The 17,525-nt window shown below is 44.7% G+C and overlaps 1 protein-coding gene across 8 annotated transcripts in view; it reads right to left on the bottom strand.

Moving 5' to 3' along the window:
- Window positions 1-429: 429 nt before the first annotated feature.
- ZNF516 (zinc finger protein 516) overlaps window positions 430-17,525 on the bottom strand; it is a 135,507-nt gene continuing 118,411 nt past the window's right edge. For 6 of the 8 annotated variants that reach the window (XM_023224788.2, XM_023224787.2, XM_023224785.2 and 3 more), the window contains exons 4-6: window positions 13,640-13,744; window positions 12,702-12,769; window positions 430-4,787 (exon numbers count right to left, since the gene is read on the bottom strand). In XM_023224788.2, the coding sequence (XP_023080556.2) occupies window positions 4,728-4,787; window positions 12,702-12,769; window positions 13,640-13,744 (233 nt within the window). In that variant the 3' untranslated portion in view covers window positions 430-4,727. The remainder of the gene's footprint in view (window positions 4,788-12,701; window positions 12,770-13,639; window positions 13,745-17,525) is intronic. The other 2 variants (XM_023224792.3, XM_023224793.2) reach the window with 2 other exon arrangements.

Here is a 17,525-nt window from a genome sequence, read left to right as displayed (position 1 = left end):
TGCAAACCACAGTGCCAGCCTGTGTCCCCACGTTTGACACAGTAATTTCCTCCAGGTGTGGCTGAGTCAGAATTCCTTCTGCGTCCATCCCTATACGTCCTGTATGGGTGACAGTGCAAGGGCAAGAACAGTGAGTGTATTCAGTGAGGAAATAAGAGGTGCTGTGAAAAAAACTGAGAATAACACAGCATCTTCCATTACAAACAGTCAATGTCCCGGAGTCCACAAAAGAGTTGAAAAAAAAAAAAAACACTCGGGCCATCTGGGCATCTCTTCAGATGAACGGTCTTGTGAAGCATCCTAAAATTCTTCTATAAATAAAGAGCATTAACACTTTGGTTTATGTTCAGCCAACAAAAATAAATAACCACAGATCAAAGCGGGCTGTCAAACGATTTAAGCCACCCTCTGAAATTGGGGAAAAATGTCTTACAAATCTCAGAACTCCAAGATGTTTTTATTTATTTCAAATTCCAATAGAATGAATATGTTTTATCTAAATATTTTTATCACACAACTAAAACATTGAATTACTTTTTCAGAAATAGAGTTAAATACATCAATCTAGTTACAAATTCTAATATAAAGAGTACAAAATATAATGTTATAAATTGTATTTTAAAAAAGGAAATACAAATTCTATGGTCTTTTGCATTTTACTGCCTCAAAGTAGAATTAGCAAAGCTGATGAAGAATGAATATTTTCCCCTGGGCGGGTGGCCCCTGGGTCACTTCCCACAGGCATGTTACCAGGCTCCAGACCGTGCTCCCACCAACCACGGCAAACAAAGGCGTCCTCCTCACTTGAAGTCCTGGCCTGTGGTGGTTTCATCTTTTTTTGCTCAGTGAACAAAACGTTCTGAAATTAGAACTCACCAAAGTTAAAAGCAGTAAAACAACATATGCTACTTAAGACGTTCTGAAGTGGAAAGTAAAGCTGTATGAATGCCGTCCTTCCTTCCCTCCCTTTTCTACAGCTTGGAAACCTCTGAGAATTTGCTGGGGGTGGCGGAGGAGGGTTTGTCTAGTTTGAAGGAAGGAATGTTGGTAGACAGTCTCTGGCCACGACAGCCCAGGAGGTGCCCTCTTCCACACAGCAGACAGCAGACTGCACCCACTTTCTTTGATCCAGAAGGCATCACTACTGACCCCCTAAGCTACACCCTATCTCTCTGTCCAAAGAACAGAGGCCGACCAGAGTTGCCACTCTGGAGAGGCACCATGGAGATGAAGCTTGCCCTTTCCACACTCAACCCTGCGCCCTGAAGGCGTGTGAAATGATGAAACCCACATGTCCCGGAGCCCCTGCAGAGATGTTCTCGTGCCCTCAGCGACCTGTGCACAGTGGCCAGATCAGGGGCGGTGGCCTGTCATACTAGGCGCTCCTTTCTCGGACGAAGTAATTGTATACAACTCCCAACTGCTACTTCCTGAAGCACCTGCTTTTCAGGAAACCAGTGTCTTTCTTGGTTTAAAAAATAAATAAGTAAATATTGGGGAACCTCTTACAACATTTAATACTTTTCACAGCCTCAAAGGCCAAATTCACCGGGCTTTGAAGCCAAATCTGTATGGTGCTGAGAATGGAATCTGTCCGTCTAAGATGACAATTAAGACCTTCCAGGAACCAGGCAGAAAGGCAGGCAGGTACAGTGGCTGATTTCCCAGAGAAGATCCTCAATATCTGACCTTTGAGAGAATTTAAATATTCATTCTTCAAATTAAGGAAAACAAGTGAACAACCTGAAAGATTTTTAGAAGCTCATTAGCTGTGTGTTATTTGAATGCAAAAACGAGGAAGAGATATGAGCAGGAAACAGGAAGAGTGTGGGAAGGCAGGCCAGGGTGGAGCCAGGCCCCAGCAGGGGCAGAGCGGGAAGCAGCGAGCGGAAAGCAGGGGAGAGACACGGAGAAGCTGCAGTGTAGACAACCAAACCCTTTATTGTCTAAGTTACATTAGACGCAACACTGTAAAAAAATCCTGTTAAGAAACAAGGAAACAGCAGATCGGGAGAGGTAGTAGAAAGTCTGTAACAGTCAGAAGACAACGTACAGAAGTGTATCATGCAGAAATTACCATTCGGAAAAAAAAGGGAATCAAACAGTGGCTAAATAAATAAGAAAACACAAATCATATTAAATACTATGACCGAACTGACATCAACAAATTAACAAACCAATACAATACTGATGATTGGTGAAGGAAGGGACCACACACCCCGGCCTGCCCACAGCTGGCCTCAGGGGACGGCATTCTTGGGGGTGTCCCCCCAGTCTGCTTAGCTGGGTGAAAACCTTCCTCCTGCACTCTGCACCCCGCGCGGCCCCGCAAGCTGACTGTCCTCCACGCCTGCTCTCCTGCAAGCCAGGAAGGATCCAGCATGCGGCCGGGGGGGGCCCCAGCACCAGCCCCCTCCCCACCAGACTCTCCAGGATGGAGACTCGCCAGCAAGACACTTCCAGCTCCAAAGGCCAACTGCACTTTTCCATGCAGCTTCTGAAACAGTAAAAATGTAGACTACACTTTTGTGTCACTTTGGGTATAGAATTTCTTTTTAATAACTAAAACACAGAGAAACAGGACTGGGTCACTAGGCCCTGACATTCCTAACAGTCGCCGTTCACTTTCGGCCAAGAAAACAAAAGCCAGAAAATGCAGAATGATCACTGTGGGGAAACTACTGAAATGATTAAACATAAATCAACACAAGAGTCTTCTGATTTTTTAGGTGGACAGAGGAATGTGTCTCTGCAACTCCGCTCAAAGTAACTTTACAGAACAGCCAATTACAGTTGCTTAATTGTATCTGCATGGACATTCCTAATCACACCAACAGGACAGATCATTTTCGTACATATCTGCTGTAAGAGTATCAGAAAAAAATAAGTAAAAAAAAAAAAAAATATATATATATATATATATGCTAGCCAGTTACATTGCATTGTTTGAAAGTGTTGCAAAGTAACCTGAACCGTCAAGTAATTTAAACTCAGTAACAAGTAGAATCCAGAACCAAACATTAACTAATAACAATAACAATAATAATAATAATATTATAATAATAATAATATTCAACAAATTAGAACAGGAAACCCACACTTTAGGGTGTGTGTGTGTGTGTGTGTGTGTGTGTGTTTAAACAAGACTTTGTATCAGAAGCCCACTGTCTACAAAAACTGCACTAATCCATTACTGTATTAAGTAAACTGTTGCTCTCACCAGTATTAAAGGTTAGGATAATTTCTGTACATGTAAAATTATTGCTTTTTTGAAAAATATATTTAGCATGCTCGTTTTAATCCATTTCCTGCCTTTACAAAATTTCACAATTAAAAAAAAAACCTAGTAAAGCTTTTGCAAAAAATTTCACAGAACATTTTCATTCAAGGCAGCAGTAACTTTTGATAATGCATCAAATCATATGTGCAAAAATCTGAAACCCTCAGAAATATTACCATCACACATAGTGTCACGGCAATGGGAAAAGAAAATATTTATATCTGTGGAATACAATTTCAACTGCGTACACTGCGTGGTTTAAGATCCTTTGTTATGGGCCTTAACCCCCACCACAAAAACTCGCATTTGCATTACTGAGGAAGAGGTATATAAAGCCGGCCCCCACCCAAGGGGCTGGTGATCCCCACCCTTTAGGAACGAAGTTACTCATCCTGTGGAGGTCACCAGGCCCAGGGAGAAAACACACCCACTTGCTGGGGTGGCTCAGGGAAGGGGCGGGGAGGCAAAGAGTGGGGACAGAAGGTGCCAGAGGTCAGCACCCTAGTTATCTAGGGCCCCTGAACCTGCTCAGGGATTCTTCTGCCATTACTAAAACAGGTCCGAATCGGGAGGACTCAGTGGCTAAATAATTTGTTAAGACGTATCGTCTTCCTTTGTAAGCAGTTTGCAGAATGTAGCCCTGTTACAAAAAGGTCCTGAGAATAAACAAGAAGCCTGCTTTTCTTAGTGTTCCACTAGCTCTCTTCCGAGGCAGAATCTACGCATTCCCACAGACGTGTCTCCTTTGCCGGATTCGCTCAGTTTCGAACGGTGGAAAGAATGCAACAGGCACGCGGCCCCCAGGGAGAGTGCGACGGTACCAGCATGAGGGTCCCATCATCACGCCCCCTCCACCAAGCCTGCTTCCCACAGCACCTGAACGTCCCCTCCTTCCCCTCTCTCATTTACTATTTTAAATACCCACTAAGACAAGGAGAGGCAGTAGTATTAATACTCGATTAACCTCAAATCCACCACGGCTTGTTCTGACATCATCTCCACAGTCCCTCTTAGCATGGGAGGCCCCTGTGACAGTGCTCAGCCTCGCCACTCTGTCCAACACACATAACAAGTATCTTTTTTTCCAGTGTCTCAAACTTGTCTTGAGTAAGACAGATGCCTTGTGCCCCTACTGTGCCTGCCCGTACTACTGTTTATTATAAGAAAATATGGGACTATGGGCGATGAGCACGTAAATGTGTATATAGTATCTACATGTATTTCTAGAGTATAGCATCTTCATTTATTTCTGAACGTTTAACAAGGAGAGGCATCTGCCTTCAGGTTCCACTCCAGCGCAGCGGCTCGGGATGTGAGGTGTCTGCTCAGGAGTTCTCCGGCTGTTCTTCCGTGGAATGGCCAGGTCACAGGTGGGAGGCTGCTGGGACGTCGTGAGGGTACTACTAATGGCCGTTACGGGGACCTGGGGTGCGTCGGAAACACGCCTTTAGGTTCTCTTTCTGAGAGGCACTGTCTGGACGGTACCTGTGTTAGAATGGTCTCTCCCCTGGGTGAGAAAAAGGAAAGAACAGGAGAAAAGCTCATTTCTGCCTTTTGGTTTCTAAATGCATTTTTCCTCTTAATTTTCTAATCAACATCCAAGAACACAAACAATGATCTTCACAGAGCAAGCCAACCAAGTCGGCAAAGGGCCCCTGGCTTGAGCTGTAACTCGTTCTATAAAACAAGCACGAAGTAAGTTTAAATGTGCCTTGCTGCCTTAAAGAGAGGCGGCTTGAAAAAGAATCATTTCCAGTGTGATTTAGAAAGGATCATTCGACTTCTCTAATGGTTTCACATGTAAGAATGGAGGATGATAATGTCTGAACCAGCTCCGGAGGGAAGGTTACAAGTTGGCAAGATGAGGAGGAGGCCAGGTTGTAAAGCTGTATAGTACAAAGCGGATTTACAAGTGAACGGTAGTTCCAAAACAAGGCTGAATTTGGGGCCATACAAACAAAAAGAAAAGCACGGCTCTCACATACGTCTGTCAGAACTTCAGCGCGTTTTCACCCATTTCCATAAACAATTACCACACTGGAAAAAGGGAAGGGGTATTTTACAGTGAACTGCGAGAGAAAACCAAGCATCAATGGGGGTCCACAGCTTTCAGAGAATGCTCTCCAATGACATGTGAAGCGTCCCTGTTTGAACAATAGCATTTACAATCTGAGGACAAAAACAGTATGGCCACATTTATCTTACTTAACTGCATTAACCTTCAGGTAAAATCTTGAAGTGAAACTGACCACCAGAAATTAACATGCATACATAAACCAAGGGACTCATGTAAAATTCTAACTGTTTCCAGCTAGGCCTATAGGAACCCCAGAAATAATGGCGGAGTGGGGGAAGGTCTGGTTGACATAATGAATTAAAGGCTTTTTTTAATAGTTCCAGAAAACTCCTACTTACAGCTGGCTCTGTGTTCATGACATCTACCAGTTGACATGCAGTGGAAGTCAGAAAGATACTCGACACAATTTTATGAGGGGTTAGGGGGTGGGTGCAGTGGTGGAGACAGCAGTTTATTTGAAATGTTGGAAACAGTAACAGAATGAGAGATGTGATAAAACTTCCCTAAGTAGATGGTGAATTTCCTGCAGTAAACAGAGAAAGATTGTTTTACATTTTTGTACAGCGACATCAGGCTGTGAAGAGATCTCTGAGGTTCTGACAGGAGTATTCATCATCAACGGGGCTCACCAAGAACCAATTCCAAATACATTCGGGCAGGAAAATGGTCTTCGTGTTCAACGGAAGAAAACTGGGAGTTATAGTCAGCTGTTGGGTGTTTGGCCTTGACCGTCTCTGCATAGTGAAAAGAGACGCCAGGGACCATAAGAAGTGGTCAGGGGGTACCTATGAACACGGGGGCTTTGTGTGCCTAGATTTCACACGGACGGCACCCCCAGGGCACATCCACCTGGGTAACTCTTCCTTTGGACCGGAAGTCAGACTTGCATTGGGTTAGGCGTCAGTGGACTGTTCCAGAGGCGACAGGAAGACGGCCCTCTGTCCATGAAGGGCTAACGTTTCACATTACAGGGCTCAGACGGCTTTAAAAATATTTATTTTGGAAGCACTGCAAAGTCCGGATAAGCCAAACAACTAGGTGGTTAAACTGTGTTCACAAATCCAGATGCAGAGATGCCTATTTTCTCTTCGTAATTGAAGGGATGTGTTCCAATACCTCATTTTTTAAGAGAGTTGTTTTAAGTTATTGATTCACCAGAGGCCACCATGTCATTATTCAATAAAGCAGCCCCAGAGCATTTTTAAGAAATGAATAAAACATGGAAGAAAGGAGGCACAGAAATATTCAAATTAAGTGGACACACTGTAATCTTTTGAGCATATCCACATCGCCCTGTCCTCCTGAAAGGGAAAGAGCAGTCAAAAAGTGGGAAGCCTGCTTTCAGAAGATTTTGCTTTTCCTTTTTGCAGCTGTGAATTGTGGGCTTTTCCGTCATGCTGAAAGAAATACTATCTTTCTTGAAGGTATTTCCGTGTTGTAGGGCTGGATATTGACTACTGGAACTTTATGAGGTCTACTTTCTCTTTCTTTTAGTAAGGCATGGGAAATGTGTATGTAGTGGTGGGTGTGGATCGATGGCCTGTACACAAAAAACCCGCCATGCCCCAGGACACACGGGGCACCTCTCAGCCTTCAGAGGGAGGTCAGCCTATAAACAGGGCTTGCGGTCAGCCACGCAGGCAATGCTAAGTGCCTGCGGACCAATTATGCATGACGCTTTATTGACTAAAACCTTACCCAACAAGCCGTAAACAAGGGCTATGTGACTGGGGTGATTTTGGGTAAGTCACCAGGTCTAATTCATGATTTTTGGTAGCATATATTTAGAGAAAATGGAAAATGTGTTTTAAGATGCTTGTTTGGTTTAATAAACAAGAAAAGCTTAAGCAAATGAGCTGAATTTCAAACTCTGATCTGTGATGCTGAGACTCTAAAAGTGATACTGAAAATAGATTATGCATATATTCAAATGTGCCAACCTACGTGATTTCTCCATCATTTGCATTATAATAGCCACAGCTAAAAATGAGACAAATTAGGTCGCCATTTATTTTTTCATTTCCTGTTATTTTGATTAATGGAATTATTTATCCAGCTTAACTATTTTTAAATAACATTTAGAATAATAAGAAATAAAACTATTAATCATAGTCTTTAAATTCTGGCAAGGAATCCAAACAAATCAAAACACCAGATTTCATATTTCAGCAGTCATTCTGGTCTTTTAATAAATCCCAAAACCATGAGGTTGGGGGGAATAATTTTTCTTGGTTTCAAAAATCATGTTAATTTCTAATGTTTAACAACAATGTAACAAAAAAAATTAATTTCTCTGCAACACTAGAGAAACTTCCTAGTTTTTCCTCTAACATCCACAGGACAAAACACCCAGATTTCAACATATTGTTTTCAAAAAGTGTTTCTAATGATGAATGCTGATGATTACTAGAAATTAAACATTTATTCAGTTGTGCTAAATGGACGACCAAGCATCTTTTAAACGACAACATGCATGAGCTCTTCCCCTCATTTAGAATTTGATTTGTAGGATCGGCAGTCCTTGGCATTAGAACCATCTTAATCCAAAACACAGTAAAAGCACCAAGGACAAGCACCGATGCCACCGCTGGGCTGGCAGAATCACCCACAGGGGCGGATGCCCTCACAGTCGGGCTCCTGAGGCCCAGGGCCCGGACCCTCTCACCATCTTCCAGCTTGTCTACGATCGAGGCCAAAGAGTAAGATGCCTAGAGGGGCGTGCTGTAAACATCCGCAGCCTACGGGGAGCCCTGTTAAATTTATCCTCCATCTCTGCCTTCGAAGGCTCCAGGCATCCTTTCCACCGTCACCGCCCACCGAAGGAAGGTGTTCAGAAAGAAGCGGCTGCTTAACTATCTGGTTTTCATGGCGTCCTCTGCGGTCTTAAAGTATGTGTTTGTAACACGGAAGAGGTTTAAACAGTGCATGTGCTGAAAAACACTGCTACTAGTGTCACCACGAAAGGAAACTACTTTATTTCTCCTCAAGCTTCAGGTGTGTGCTGATGAATTAAACTGACTTTAATTTAATTATTTATTCTTGATTCTGACCTATAGTGAATTAAATCAATTTCAGCAGATTTACCTGGCCCTCGTGCCTGTTGAATTGTTTTGCTGAGATAGACGGTGTATCATGATTTCTCAGAATTTTCCAGTATAGAATATTCAAATATTAATATGACAAAGTAAGGGCAACTGTTCTACAAAAACCAACAATGTCTGTCTACCAACCGGAGGGCTTTTGAACAGAATGTAGCAAACGAGGTAACTATGCCTATTCTGACAATACTTTTCTCAAACTCACAGTTTTCCTGCATCCTCTCTTTAATGAATAATTAACGACAAGTCTCTTAAACCAAACAAAACAAAGAGAAGCACGCTGGCAGGTTCCAACAAAGCCACAAGACACCAAGTAAAGAAAACGTGCCATCAAACTGAGTTCATAAGCAAAATCTACTAACCGGCTTATCAATCACAGTCATCTGTCCACACAGGCCTAAGTATGTGTGTAGACGTGTTCACATGTGAGCTCACCACAGAAATGCTCTCCAAGCATGTGAGGTTCCTCCAGTTATTAAGGAAAATTGCTTATTTTTAGAATAAATGACAAGAGGTCACATTGAATGTGTGCTCCACGGTGTATGTTCTAACTTGATTTCCACAGCAAGTATACAAAATAAGCACCATTATCATTATTCTACAGATAAGGAAACTTATAGGTTACATTTTATGTCTATGGTGGAGGATCAAAGTTAAAGCCTCTCCTCAATAACCCAAGAGATTAGTAATTTATATTATCTGGGTCTCTCAAAGTAGAACTGGCTGACCTTGAATGAATTTAAATGTTGATAGCTATTAGATATATATAGTCTCTGCCAGGATCTCTCCTCTCCACTGTAAACCCGTATCTTCGCCTGCCTATTGGACATTCCTACCTGGGTTTCCATGAAGCTCTCACTTACCTTGAATTCCACCTGGAAATGTTTTATCCTGCTCCTCCTTCCAGCCTCAGGGGAATGGATCATCCCTGGGGCCAGATGCCTGAAGCCAGACCTGGGATCAACATGAATCCCTCCTGTCCCTCATTTCCCACACCCAATCCCTCTGCTTTACCTCTCGAATCTACCCGCTCTCTCCAGCCCCATGCCAGCTCAGGCCACCTTGTCTCTCGCTGGGATCAAGCTAAGCGCCTCCAAAGGGCTGCTCCTGCCACCGGGAACCACGAAGCCCATTCTCTGTGGCGTGTGACCTGCTCACTCCTCTCACGCTACAACTCTGATGGTATCCGTCCTGCCCTGGGCTCTCTATCCCCCATGGGAAGAAATTCATGAGTCTCAGCAAGGAGACCTGGTGCTCCCTAGACCCTAGTCCCAAGCCTCTGCCCACCCACTCCGGCTCTCCCTCCCTGAGCTGACTCCAGTGGAATGTGTTCCTCCACTCTGGGCCTTCCATGTGCTGAGCTCTTCAGGAACGCCCATCCCTCTGCCCCTCCATAGTCTTCCAAGCACCTCCAGCCTCAATGACAGGACCCTTCCCATGTCACAGTGCTGCCCTGCTCTGCCCTATTTCCTGTCTGAGCCACCCATGGACCTTTTGAACCAGAGAAGCAGGAAAAATGGTTATCTTGTCTCCCCAGTACCCTGTACAGGCCTGGCACACAGTGGGTGGTCAATAAATATTGTTCATGAGTGAATAAATTATTATAAAATAGAATTTCCAAATGCTGTTTCGATTAAATAATTTAGCATCTATTATGTATATCAATAAAAGTCCATTGACTTTAAGTGTCACATCAAATAATTTCTGCATGAATACACAGTGTTGCATGATCCAAAGAAAACACAGCCATGGTCCCTAGCATCTAAAGCCCACAGGAAAAGAATCTCATTTAAATATTAATGAACGTTAGTAAAGCACTCTCCATATGAAAAAGAATATGACTGGTAAGTATGAATCACATTCCAGACATACATAACTACAGAATATTTTTCTATAAATCTGTAAGGTATTCTAAATTTAACACAGCTACTGTGATTTCTGTAAACAATGAGAACTACAGGATAAGAACAAAGAACCCTAGGATTTAAACCTCTACCTATTACTGATACGTTTTGCAATTATCCTACGCAACAAATCTGTATGGGAATGCTTAAAGATATAGTTCCGAAGTATATTAAGGAAAATGGAATTTCCTTAGAGAACCAGAGTATTCAGTGGTAAATCACCAAAAGCTACTTTAAATGTAATGAAAGACAGAAAGTACTATCAGAGGCCATGATCTCAGATACAGAATTTAACAAACCAGCTGCCACAGCAGGAGACGCATACAAATCTAGCTCAGTTTTAACGCCAAGGCCTGAACTGCCACTGTCCTACGAATGCAAGGGAAGCTGGCCCACTGAGATCTCCACACCAAGAGTGAATACACACGCTAAGTCCGAAAGACACATTAACTCAGACCACGATACTGGGTTACTGTAAACTCGAAACTAAGAGGTTAGCTGGTGTGAAGTATAAAATAACAACATTTTAGTCTAGAGAGACAAAGACAATGATGTAACTACATCTTTTCTGTTATCAGAATCAGGAATGAGTAACAATAATTATAAACTCCCAGCATAACCAATAAGTAACACAGAAATTATTGAAAATACAGTCTACATGATTTGCTTTTTGATCTCCTACTTCTCCCTGGGACAAGAGCTTTTCAAAGGGGCTTAGGCAGAATTAATAGACAGCAAATAACACTGACATGCATTCCTGAAGAATCTCACCAACTTGTTCACAGATTCGCCTGGCCTGGCTTCCCGCCCCTGTCAAACATTCCTACCCAAAAGCCAGGCCTTTGGTGGGTTTAACGGGTCACCTGTGCAAGCAGGAACACTTAGGACTCACTCCAGTTGTAACATCAACTTGTAATTCTCAATTACAGCATGACCTTGCTGTTACTACATCCCACAAACACATTACGGTGAGTGTTTGTGGCAAGAGGGTTTTATTTCTGTTAAAAAGGACAACGCTTCCTAACTGCAGTGGAGGTCATGCATTTGGAAATCTTTTAATTCCGTTTTCAGCAAGATGTTTTATTTATTTCATAAGTTGTCATAGTAGTGGGTAACCATGGGTTTTATTAAGAAAGGCAGAAGCTGATTATTTAAAACCTGTAATAAATGGCAAGGCTTTTTGTCAACAATACGTGAAGCAAAGGCCTTTAACAACACACAGAAATTCTACCAAGGCAATAAAGAAAAGGAAACGAAATCCCTAATCAGATCATGTCAATGCGACATCCAGCCCAGCTCAATCCCCAATTAGTAGTGGGCCCTTGGTGAAGCCATTTCATGCCTCTTACACCTTTTTCCTCCAGAAATAAACTAGAATGATTCTCGAGTTTCCTCTGAGATCTCACTAGATCATACTGAGTCTTGAGAGCCCTCGGAGGTCTTAATCGCCCTCATCCTCACCAGCAACCAGGAATCCCACAGGCAATTCGATTTGTCAAGGCAGGGGACACACACTGAATTCCACCACCCAGACAAGGCTTGACTCTCATGGCAAAGAAACTCTTTCCTCATGACAAAGGGGAGCGTTTGTCTTTGGAGAAAGCCAGAACGTTATTTAGAGAATGCTTGTGCAACACGGGTGTGACGTCCTCCGAGGGCAAAATGGGAGAGCAGTGAAGACACACACTCTCACCCTGAAAGAACGCAGGAGACCCTCTGCGGGCCGTGGGCGCCGCACTACTTTAGAGCAGGACTCAGAACCGCGTGCTGACGCAAGGGTCCTGCACACTCCGTGTATACTGAGTGGTGTATGCACACAAGTCACACCTGGATGGAATGGTGCACCATGGGCACAGGCACACAGCTACTTTCAGGCACTCCGGCCATGCCAGTCGTGTTCGTAATGCAGAGAAACAAAGCACAAAGCCGCAAGACACCACGCTGGACATGAAACTTTTCTTACAGAAGAACACAAAAATAATGTTCCTCAAGGAGGTGAGCCATCATTTGTTCTCAAGCAAACTCATATCCAAAACCATCTTGGAAAAAGTGAGTTTCTAGTGTTTGCAGTAACCGCCAGTCTGTCCGGACTTCCTCCTCCCCAACACAACCAACAACCAGCTGTGTGCACCTAGACCCTGCACCACCCGGCTGGGGGGCTTCTGTGCGGGGACTGCCCACAGACGGCCGCAAAGGGTCACGTTCCAAGAAAGTGTATAGGAGTATTTACACATCTAGTGAAAAATACAAAAAGAAGGTCACGCTTCAGCGATGAGCATCATGGTGCACCTTTCCCAGCTACTGCATCAAAACCCAGACAGCCAATTCATCACGAGACCTACTTGTTTGGGGGCGTCTGCGGAGGTGGTGTGAACTTCAGAACCCCGGGGTGCATCGGACTCAAACACCACTGTGGGAACAAGGGGTTTGTTAACAGATGAGCGTGTGAGCTTCAGGACGTGCACATTAAATGAGTCCATTACAGATTAAGTACTTTCACAAAAAAAGACACCAGCGCCTAGCCTCTGGCTGGAAAATACCAATTTACCGTAACACTTACAGTAAGAGACTGTGATAATGGCTGCCTGGGGCCACTGCCCTTTTTAATTCAGACCTCGCTGCTGAAAAAAGCAATCACTGACAACATTAATTATCGGTGTATGTGTAAGGGACCCTCTTCTTGCATTACTTACCATTTGGCCTGTGTCATCTTGCATCAGACCAGCTCCTGTGTGCATCCTTCACAGTCCTGATAGAGAACCCCGTCTCCCCATCTCCCTAACGCCCCTGCACTGTCCTGACAGTTTCCAGCCTGATCGGGCGCAAGCTCTCTACATAAAGGCTCAGGGATTTTGCAGTACATCCTGCCAGGTAAAAAGGCGCCCAGGTGTAACCCACAGAGTCCAGTCAGTGCCAGTGAGGACACAAAACCATGCCTACGCTGTGCTAAAAGGGTACTTTGATTACATGTGTGCTGGTGGCAATGCCATTCATCAGCATATTCATTTTTGAGGAGTCAGTTACTCTCTAATTAAAATGGAACATTTGCAAACAGGCTTATCCCAAATGAAACCACATGGCACATGGATACCAAAAAAATCCGTTTCAGGTGTGGAGTGGGGGCGGCCGGTATACGATCCCGGAGGCAGATGGCAGGGCCCCCCGAGCTGGTAGGGGCTGAAATCTCAGTATCTCCCTGGCTGCGGATGGTCAAGCCACTGACAGAAGAGACCCCTCTTCCTCTGCTTCCCTTGGGGACAGCTGGGCGGGAGGGCGATACCTGAGTGTGCCCGCATGTGGGCCCTGAGGTGGCCAGGCTGGTGGAAGCTCTTTCCGCACTCGATGCAGACGAACTCTCCTGGCCGGGCCTGCGTCCGGAGCGCCCCTGCGGTGGCGAGGTGATGGTAGTGGCAGTGGCAGTGGCAGGGCCGTGGTGGGGTTGGCGTTGAGGTGAGGAGGCAGGAGAGCGAGAGGGAAGCGAGAGGAAAACATCATTAGTCTGTCTAATGTGTCATCATGTGAGGCTCCCTTCAGGCCCTGGTGACAACTGTCAGCCTTCATCTCGGCTCTGCTGACAGGCCAGGCACTCTCAGGACTGCAAGGATGCATAAATTACAGCGAATTAAAAACCGCTCCCCGGGACGGGAGGCGCCCGCCAGGCTGCACGTCTGGCTGTGCGGCTCCGAGCATCTGCAGGCTGGGCCCAGCCATCACCCAGCTCTGTCAAGCGGCTCATCCGGCAAATCAGAGTGACACCAGCGTGACAGAGACGAGGCTCATGGAAAACAGGAAGTGAGGGGGACCAGAGCCCGCCGTGACCCGGCCGCGATCCTGGGAGACCCACACAGAGTGAGTGCAGCCACGGGGCGGCCCCGCCTCGGGCCCTCTCTCCTGCCTGCCTGGGTGGCTCTGAGGCCGCGGCCCCCAGCAGAAGGGAGGAGACACCTGCAAGCACCAGGCAGCAGCCCCCAAGGTGCGTGCACTTGCTGGCCATCGGCAAGGTCGGAAGTCCCCAAGTCCCACCTTCTCCCCAGAGATCATGCCACATCCCTGTACTCAAAGGCTGGGCTTTGTGTTTCCTTCTGATCCAAAAAGCCACACGGCTTTTATTAGAAAGGGATGCAGAGCGTGTTTATTTGTCTGCACACCTTTTCTCTCTGAAGAAAAGGCTTGTTTTCCACGTGCTGGTAGCTCCAAAGACATTTCTCTGGCTGTGAGAGTCACTGTCACGTGCAATAGTAACTCAGTAGGAAAAAATAATAATAATAACTAGAAAAAGTCACACCTGTTGCAGTAATTTTTTTAAGAAGCTGCTTTACGCAGCCGAGTTTTTATGTATCTAAAGGCTGACACCTGAGTGTGAACAGCAAGTGAAGAGAATGACAAAAGGCACCTTAGTCACACTGGTTGAAAACAAATCTTCAATATTGTTTCTCTCACCCTAATTCAGAGTAGCTCAATAGGTAAAAACATAAAATCATGTTTACACTATAGATTATGTTTATGGAAATAATAAAGAAATGCACGAACTGTGAGGCACATCTTGTCAAATTTCTTAAATGATAGCTCATTAACATGAATCAGAGAAATTTAACACCCTAGCCATTGACTACTCCATATTCCCACTGCCTTACATACACAAAAGGAATAAGAAGAAACATTTCAACCAACACTCAAGTTACCAGGGGCCAGCTGCGGTGGCTCACGCCTGTAATCCCAGCACTTTGAGAGGCCGAAGCGGCAGGATCACTTCAGCCCAGGAGTTCAAGACCAGCCTGGGCAACAGAGTGAGCGGCCTCATCTCTACTAAAAAAGTAAAAGCTATCCAGGCGAGTGGTGCATGCCTGTTTCTAGCTACTCAGGAGGCTGAGGTGGGAGGATCACTTGAGCTCAGGAGGTCAAGGCTGCAGTGAGGTGAGATCACACCACTGTACTCCAGCCTAGGTGACAGAGTGAGACTCTGTCTTCAAAGAAAGAAAAAGGAAAAAGGAAAAAAAGAGGAGAGGAGAGGAGAGGGGAGAGGAGGGGAGGGGAGAGAAAAGGGAGGGAGGGAAAGAAGGGCAGAAACAAAAGAAGGAAGGAAAGAAAGAAAGGAAAAAGAGATTTTTTAAGCTATTTTGTTCCCCCATTCATTTACACTAGAAACACCACCCAGTGGAGCTCCTACGAAACAATTTCTGGATACTTTGGTTGTCTGGATTTTCCCAGGTACCATCTAGACTGCATCTGCAGGTGGACTCTGACCACGCCTACACAGAATACTGACTAATGATGACGACATGCAATGTCATCTAACATTCAGAACTTTCAAAAACGAAGTCATTCTCATTCTTTTTTCAAGTAATTATGGTAGCTATTTCCTATCCAAATGAGCAACAGAGAAAACACGGACAGCCCTCCCGCTCACCTGTGCTTATTTCCTTGAATTAAGGGTGCATGAGCACGCGTGCACACGCACTCACGCAGGCGCACACACTCACAAGTGCACGCGCACATGTGGTTTTCCCACCCACTTCACCATCTCACTTTCTCTTTACTTTTTAAAGACAGGGCACTTGCCCTTTGGCCAACAATATTATGCCCAAGCTACCCCAACATTCCGAGTTAATCACAAAGGTGACGAACTCCACTTGAACGAAGACCACCCGGTGAGCACGCAGCTCAAATGTTCTCACCTAGAAATTCGGGTTGTGTTTGGAAAGTGGACTTAACAGTGACAGAAAAAGGCCCGGAGAACTTCAGAGCGGGTCACCCAGTCCCGCAACGTTGTGTGTCATTATGTGGTGCTGTGCTATCCACAGAGAAAGAGGAGATGAAAAAGACTCTACAAAGAGACACCAGACTGCAAGGAAGCATAAAGCTTTCATCACCATAGTATGAAGGCCTCCTTGGTATAAACGACTTTTTTAAGTCCTAATAAGAAATACCATCTATTTTATCTGGAATTATCTCATTTTATTAGCTTCAAATTTTATTCTAAGATTCATAGTATCAGATCATCTAGGCTGGCCAAAAGGTCTGAAAACACAGATCATGTATGATTTTATTACTGTTGTAGCAGTAAGTCATTTATGTTCTGTTCCTGTATGTGTACACAGACTTGGCAGTCACACTGTACCATGATTATAGAAAATGCAGTGGGTTTTTCTTCTTAAATGGTCAAGGATCCCCTAAAGGAGGTAGCAATAGCTCTTTCCTTACTGTTTGGGTCGAGATTTTAGACTCTTCCTATCTACAGAAACATCACCCAAACACACGTGCGGGGCAGGGAAGTCTCTGAGACTCCCGTTTCCTAACTTCTGATAAAACCTGTCTTAGAGGCATCCTGCAATAGCAATGTTCTCTGTATAAATGGAACATGTCCACTGCAAAATCACAGAATCACACTTCCAGCACCTGCAACTATTGCATGTACACATGAGATGACTTCCTGTTCTCTGAGACCGTTCTGTTCTGCATATTTCTACCCCCCCAAACTACAAAATGATGTTACGGCAATAGATGTAATCAATGACCACGCACAGGAAAGTTGTGACCTTGAGATCTGCAGACAACACCCACCTAGCAGACACGCAACAAATGCGTGGGGTGAGGAGAGAAGACCAGAACGTACAGATACACTTGTATAATAAGACACGTCAAAAAGACCAATTTGACCAAGGGAGGAATGAAACAAGATTCTAGACTCATGACTCAAAAATCAACTACAGGTACACCACAAAAAATAAACAGCTGAACAGAAACAAGTGGAAGAAAAAAAGTCCTAAGAAAGTGTAGTTACTCCAGTATTCAGTAACACTCAAAAAAGGAAATCTAGGCTACACAGATTTCCTGGGTTGCACTAACAGAAATCGAGTCTCTCTAACAGGAAACACAAGTGTTCTGTTCACCTTTCCAATAGTCTGACCACACCAAAGTTGCTGGGTTTCCTTCAGGCTACAACACTTTAAGGGCGTCAGAAACAAACATTCAAGTAAGGAGAAAGGAAATATGGAAGGTCTCGGACACCAGACAGAGGATGGACGTGAAGGCCCTAGAGACCAGGTAGAGAGTGGACAGGGAAGGCCATGGAGACCAGGTAGAGAGTGGACGTGAAGACCCAGAGACCAGGTAGAGAGCGGACGTGAAGACCCAGAGACCAGGTAGAGAGTGGACGTGAAGACCCA

The sequence above is a fragment of the Piliocolobus tephrosceles genome, chromosome 18, assembly GCF_002776525.5.
Source record: "Piliocolobus tephrosceles isolate RC106 chromosome 18, ASM277652v3, whole genome shotgun sequence".
NCBI lineage: Eukaryota > Metazoa > Chordata > Mammalia > Primates > Cercopithecidae > Piliocolobus > Piliocolobus tephrosceles.
The sequence above is the reverse complement of the archived record's forward strand: the minus strand, read 5'-3'. Positions and strand labels throughout refer to the sequence as shown.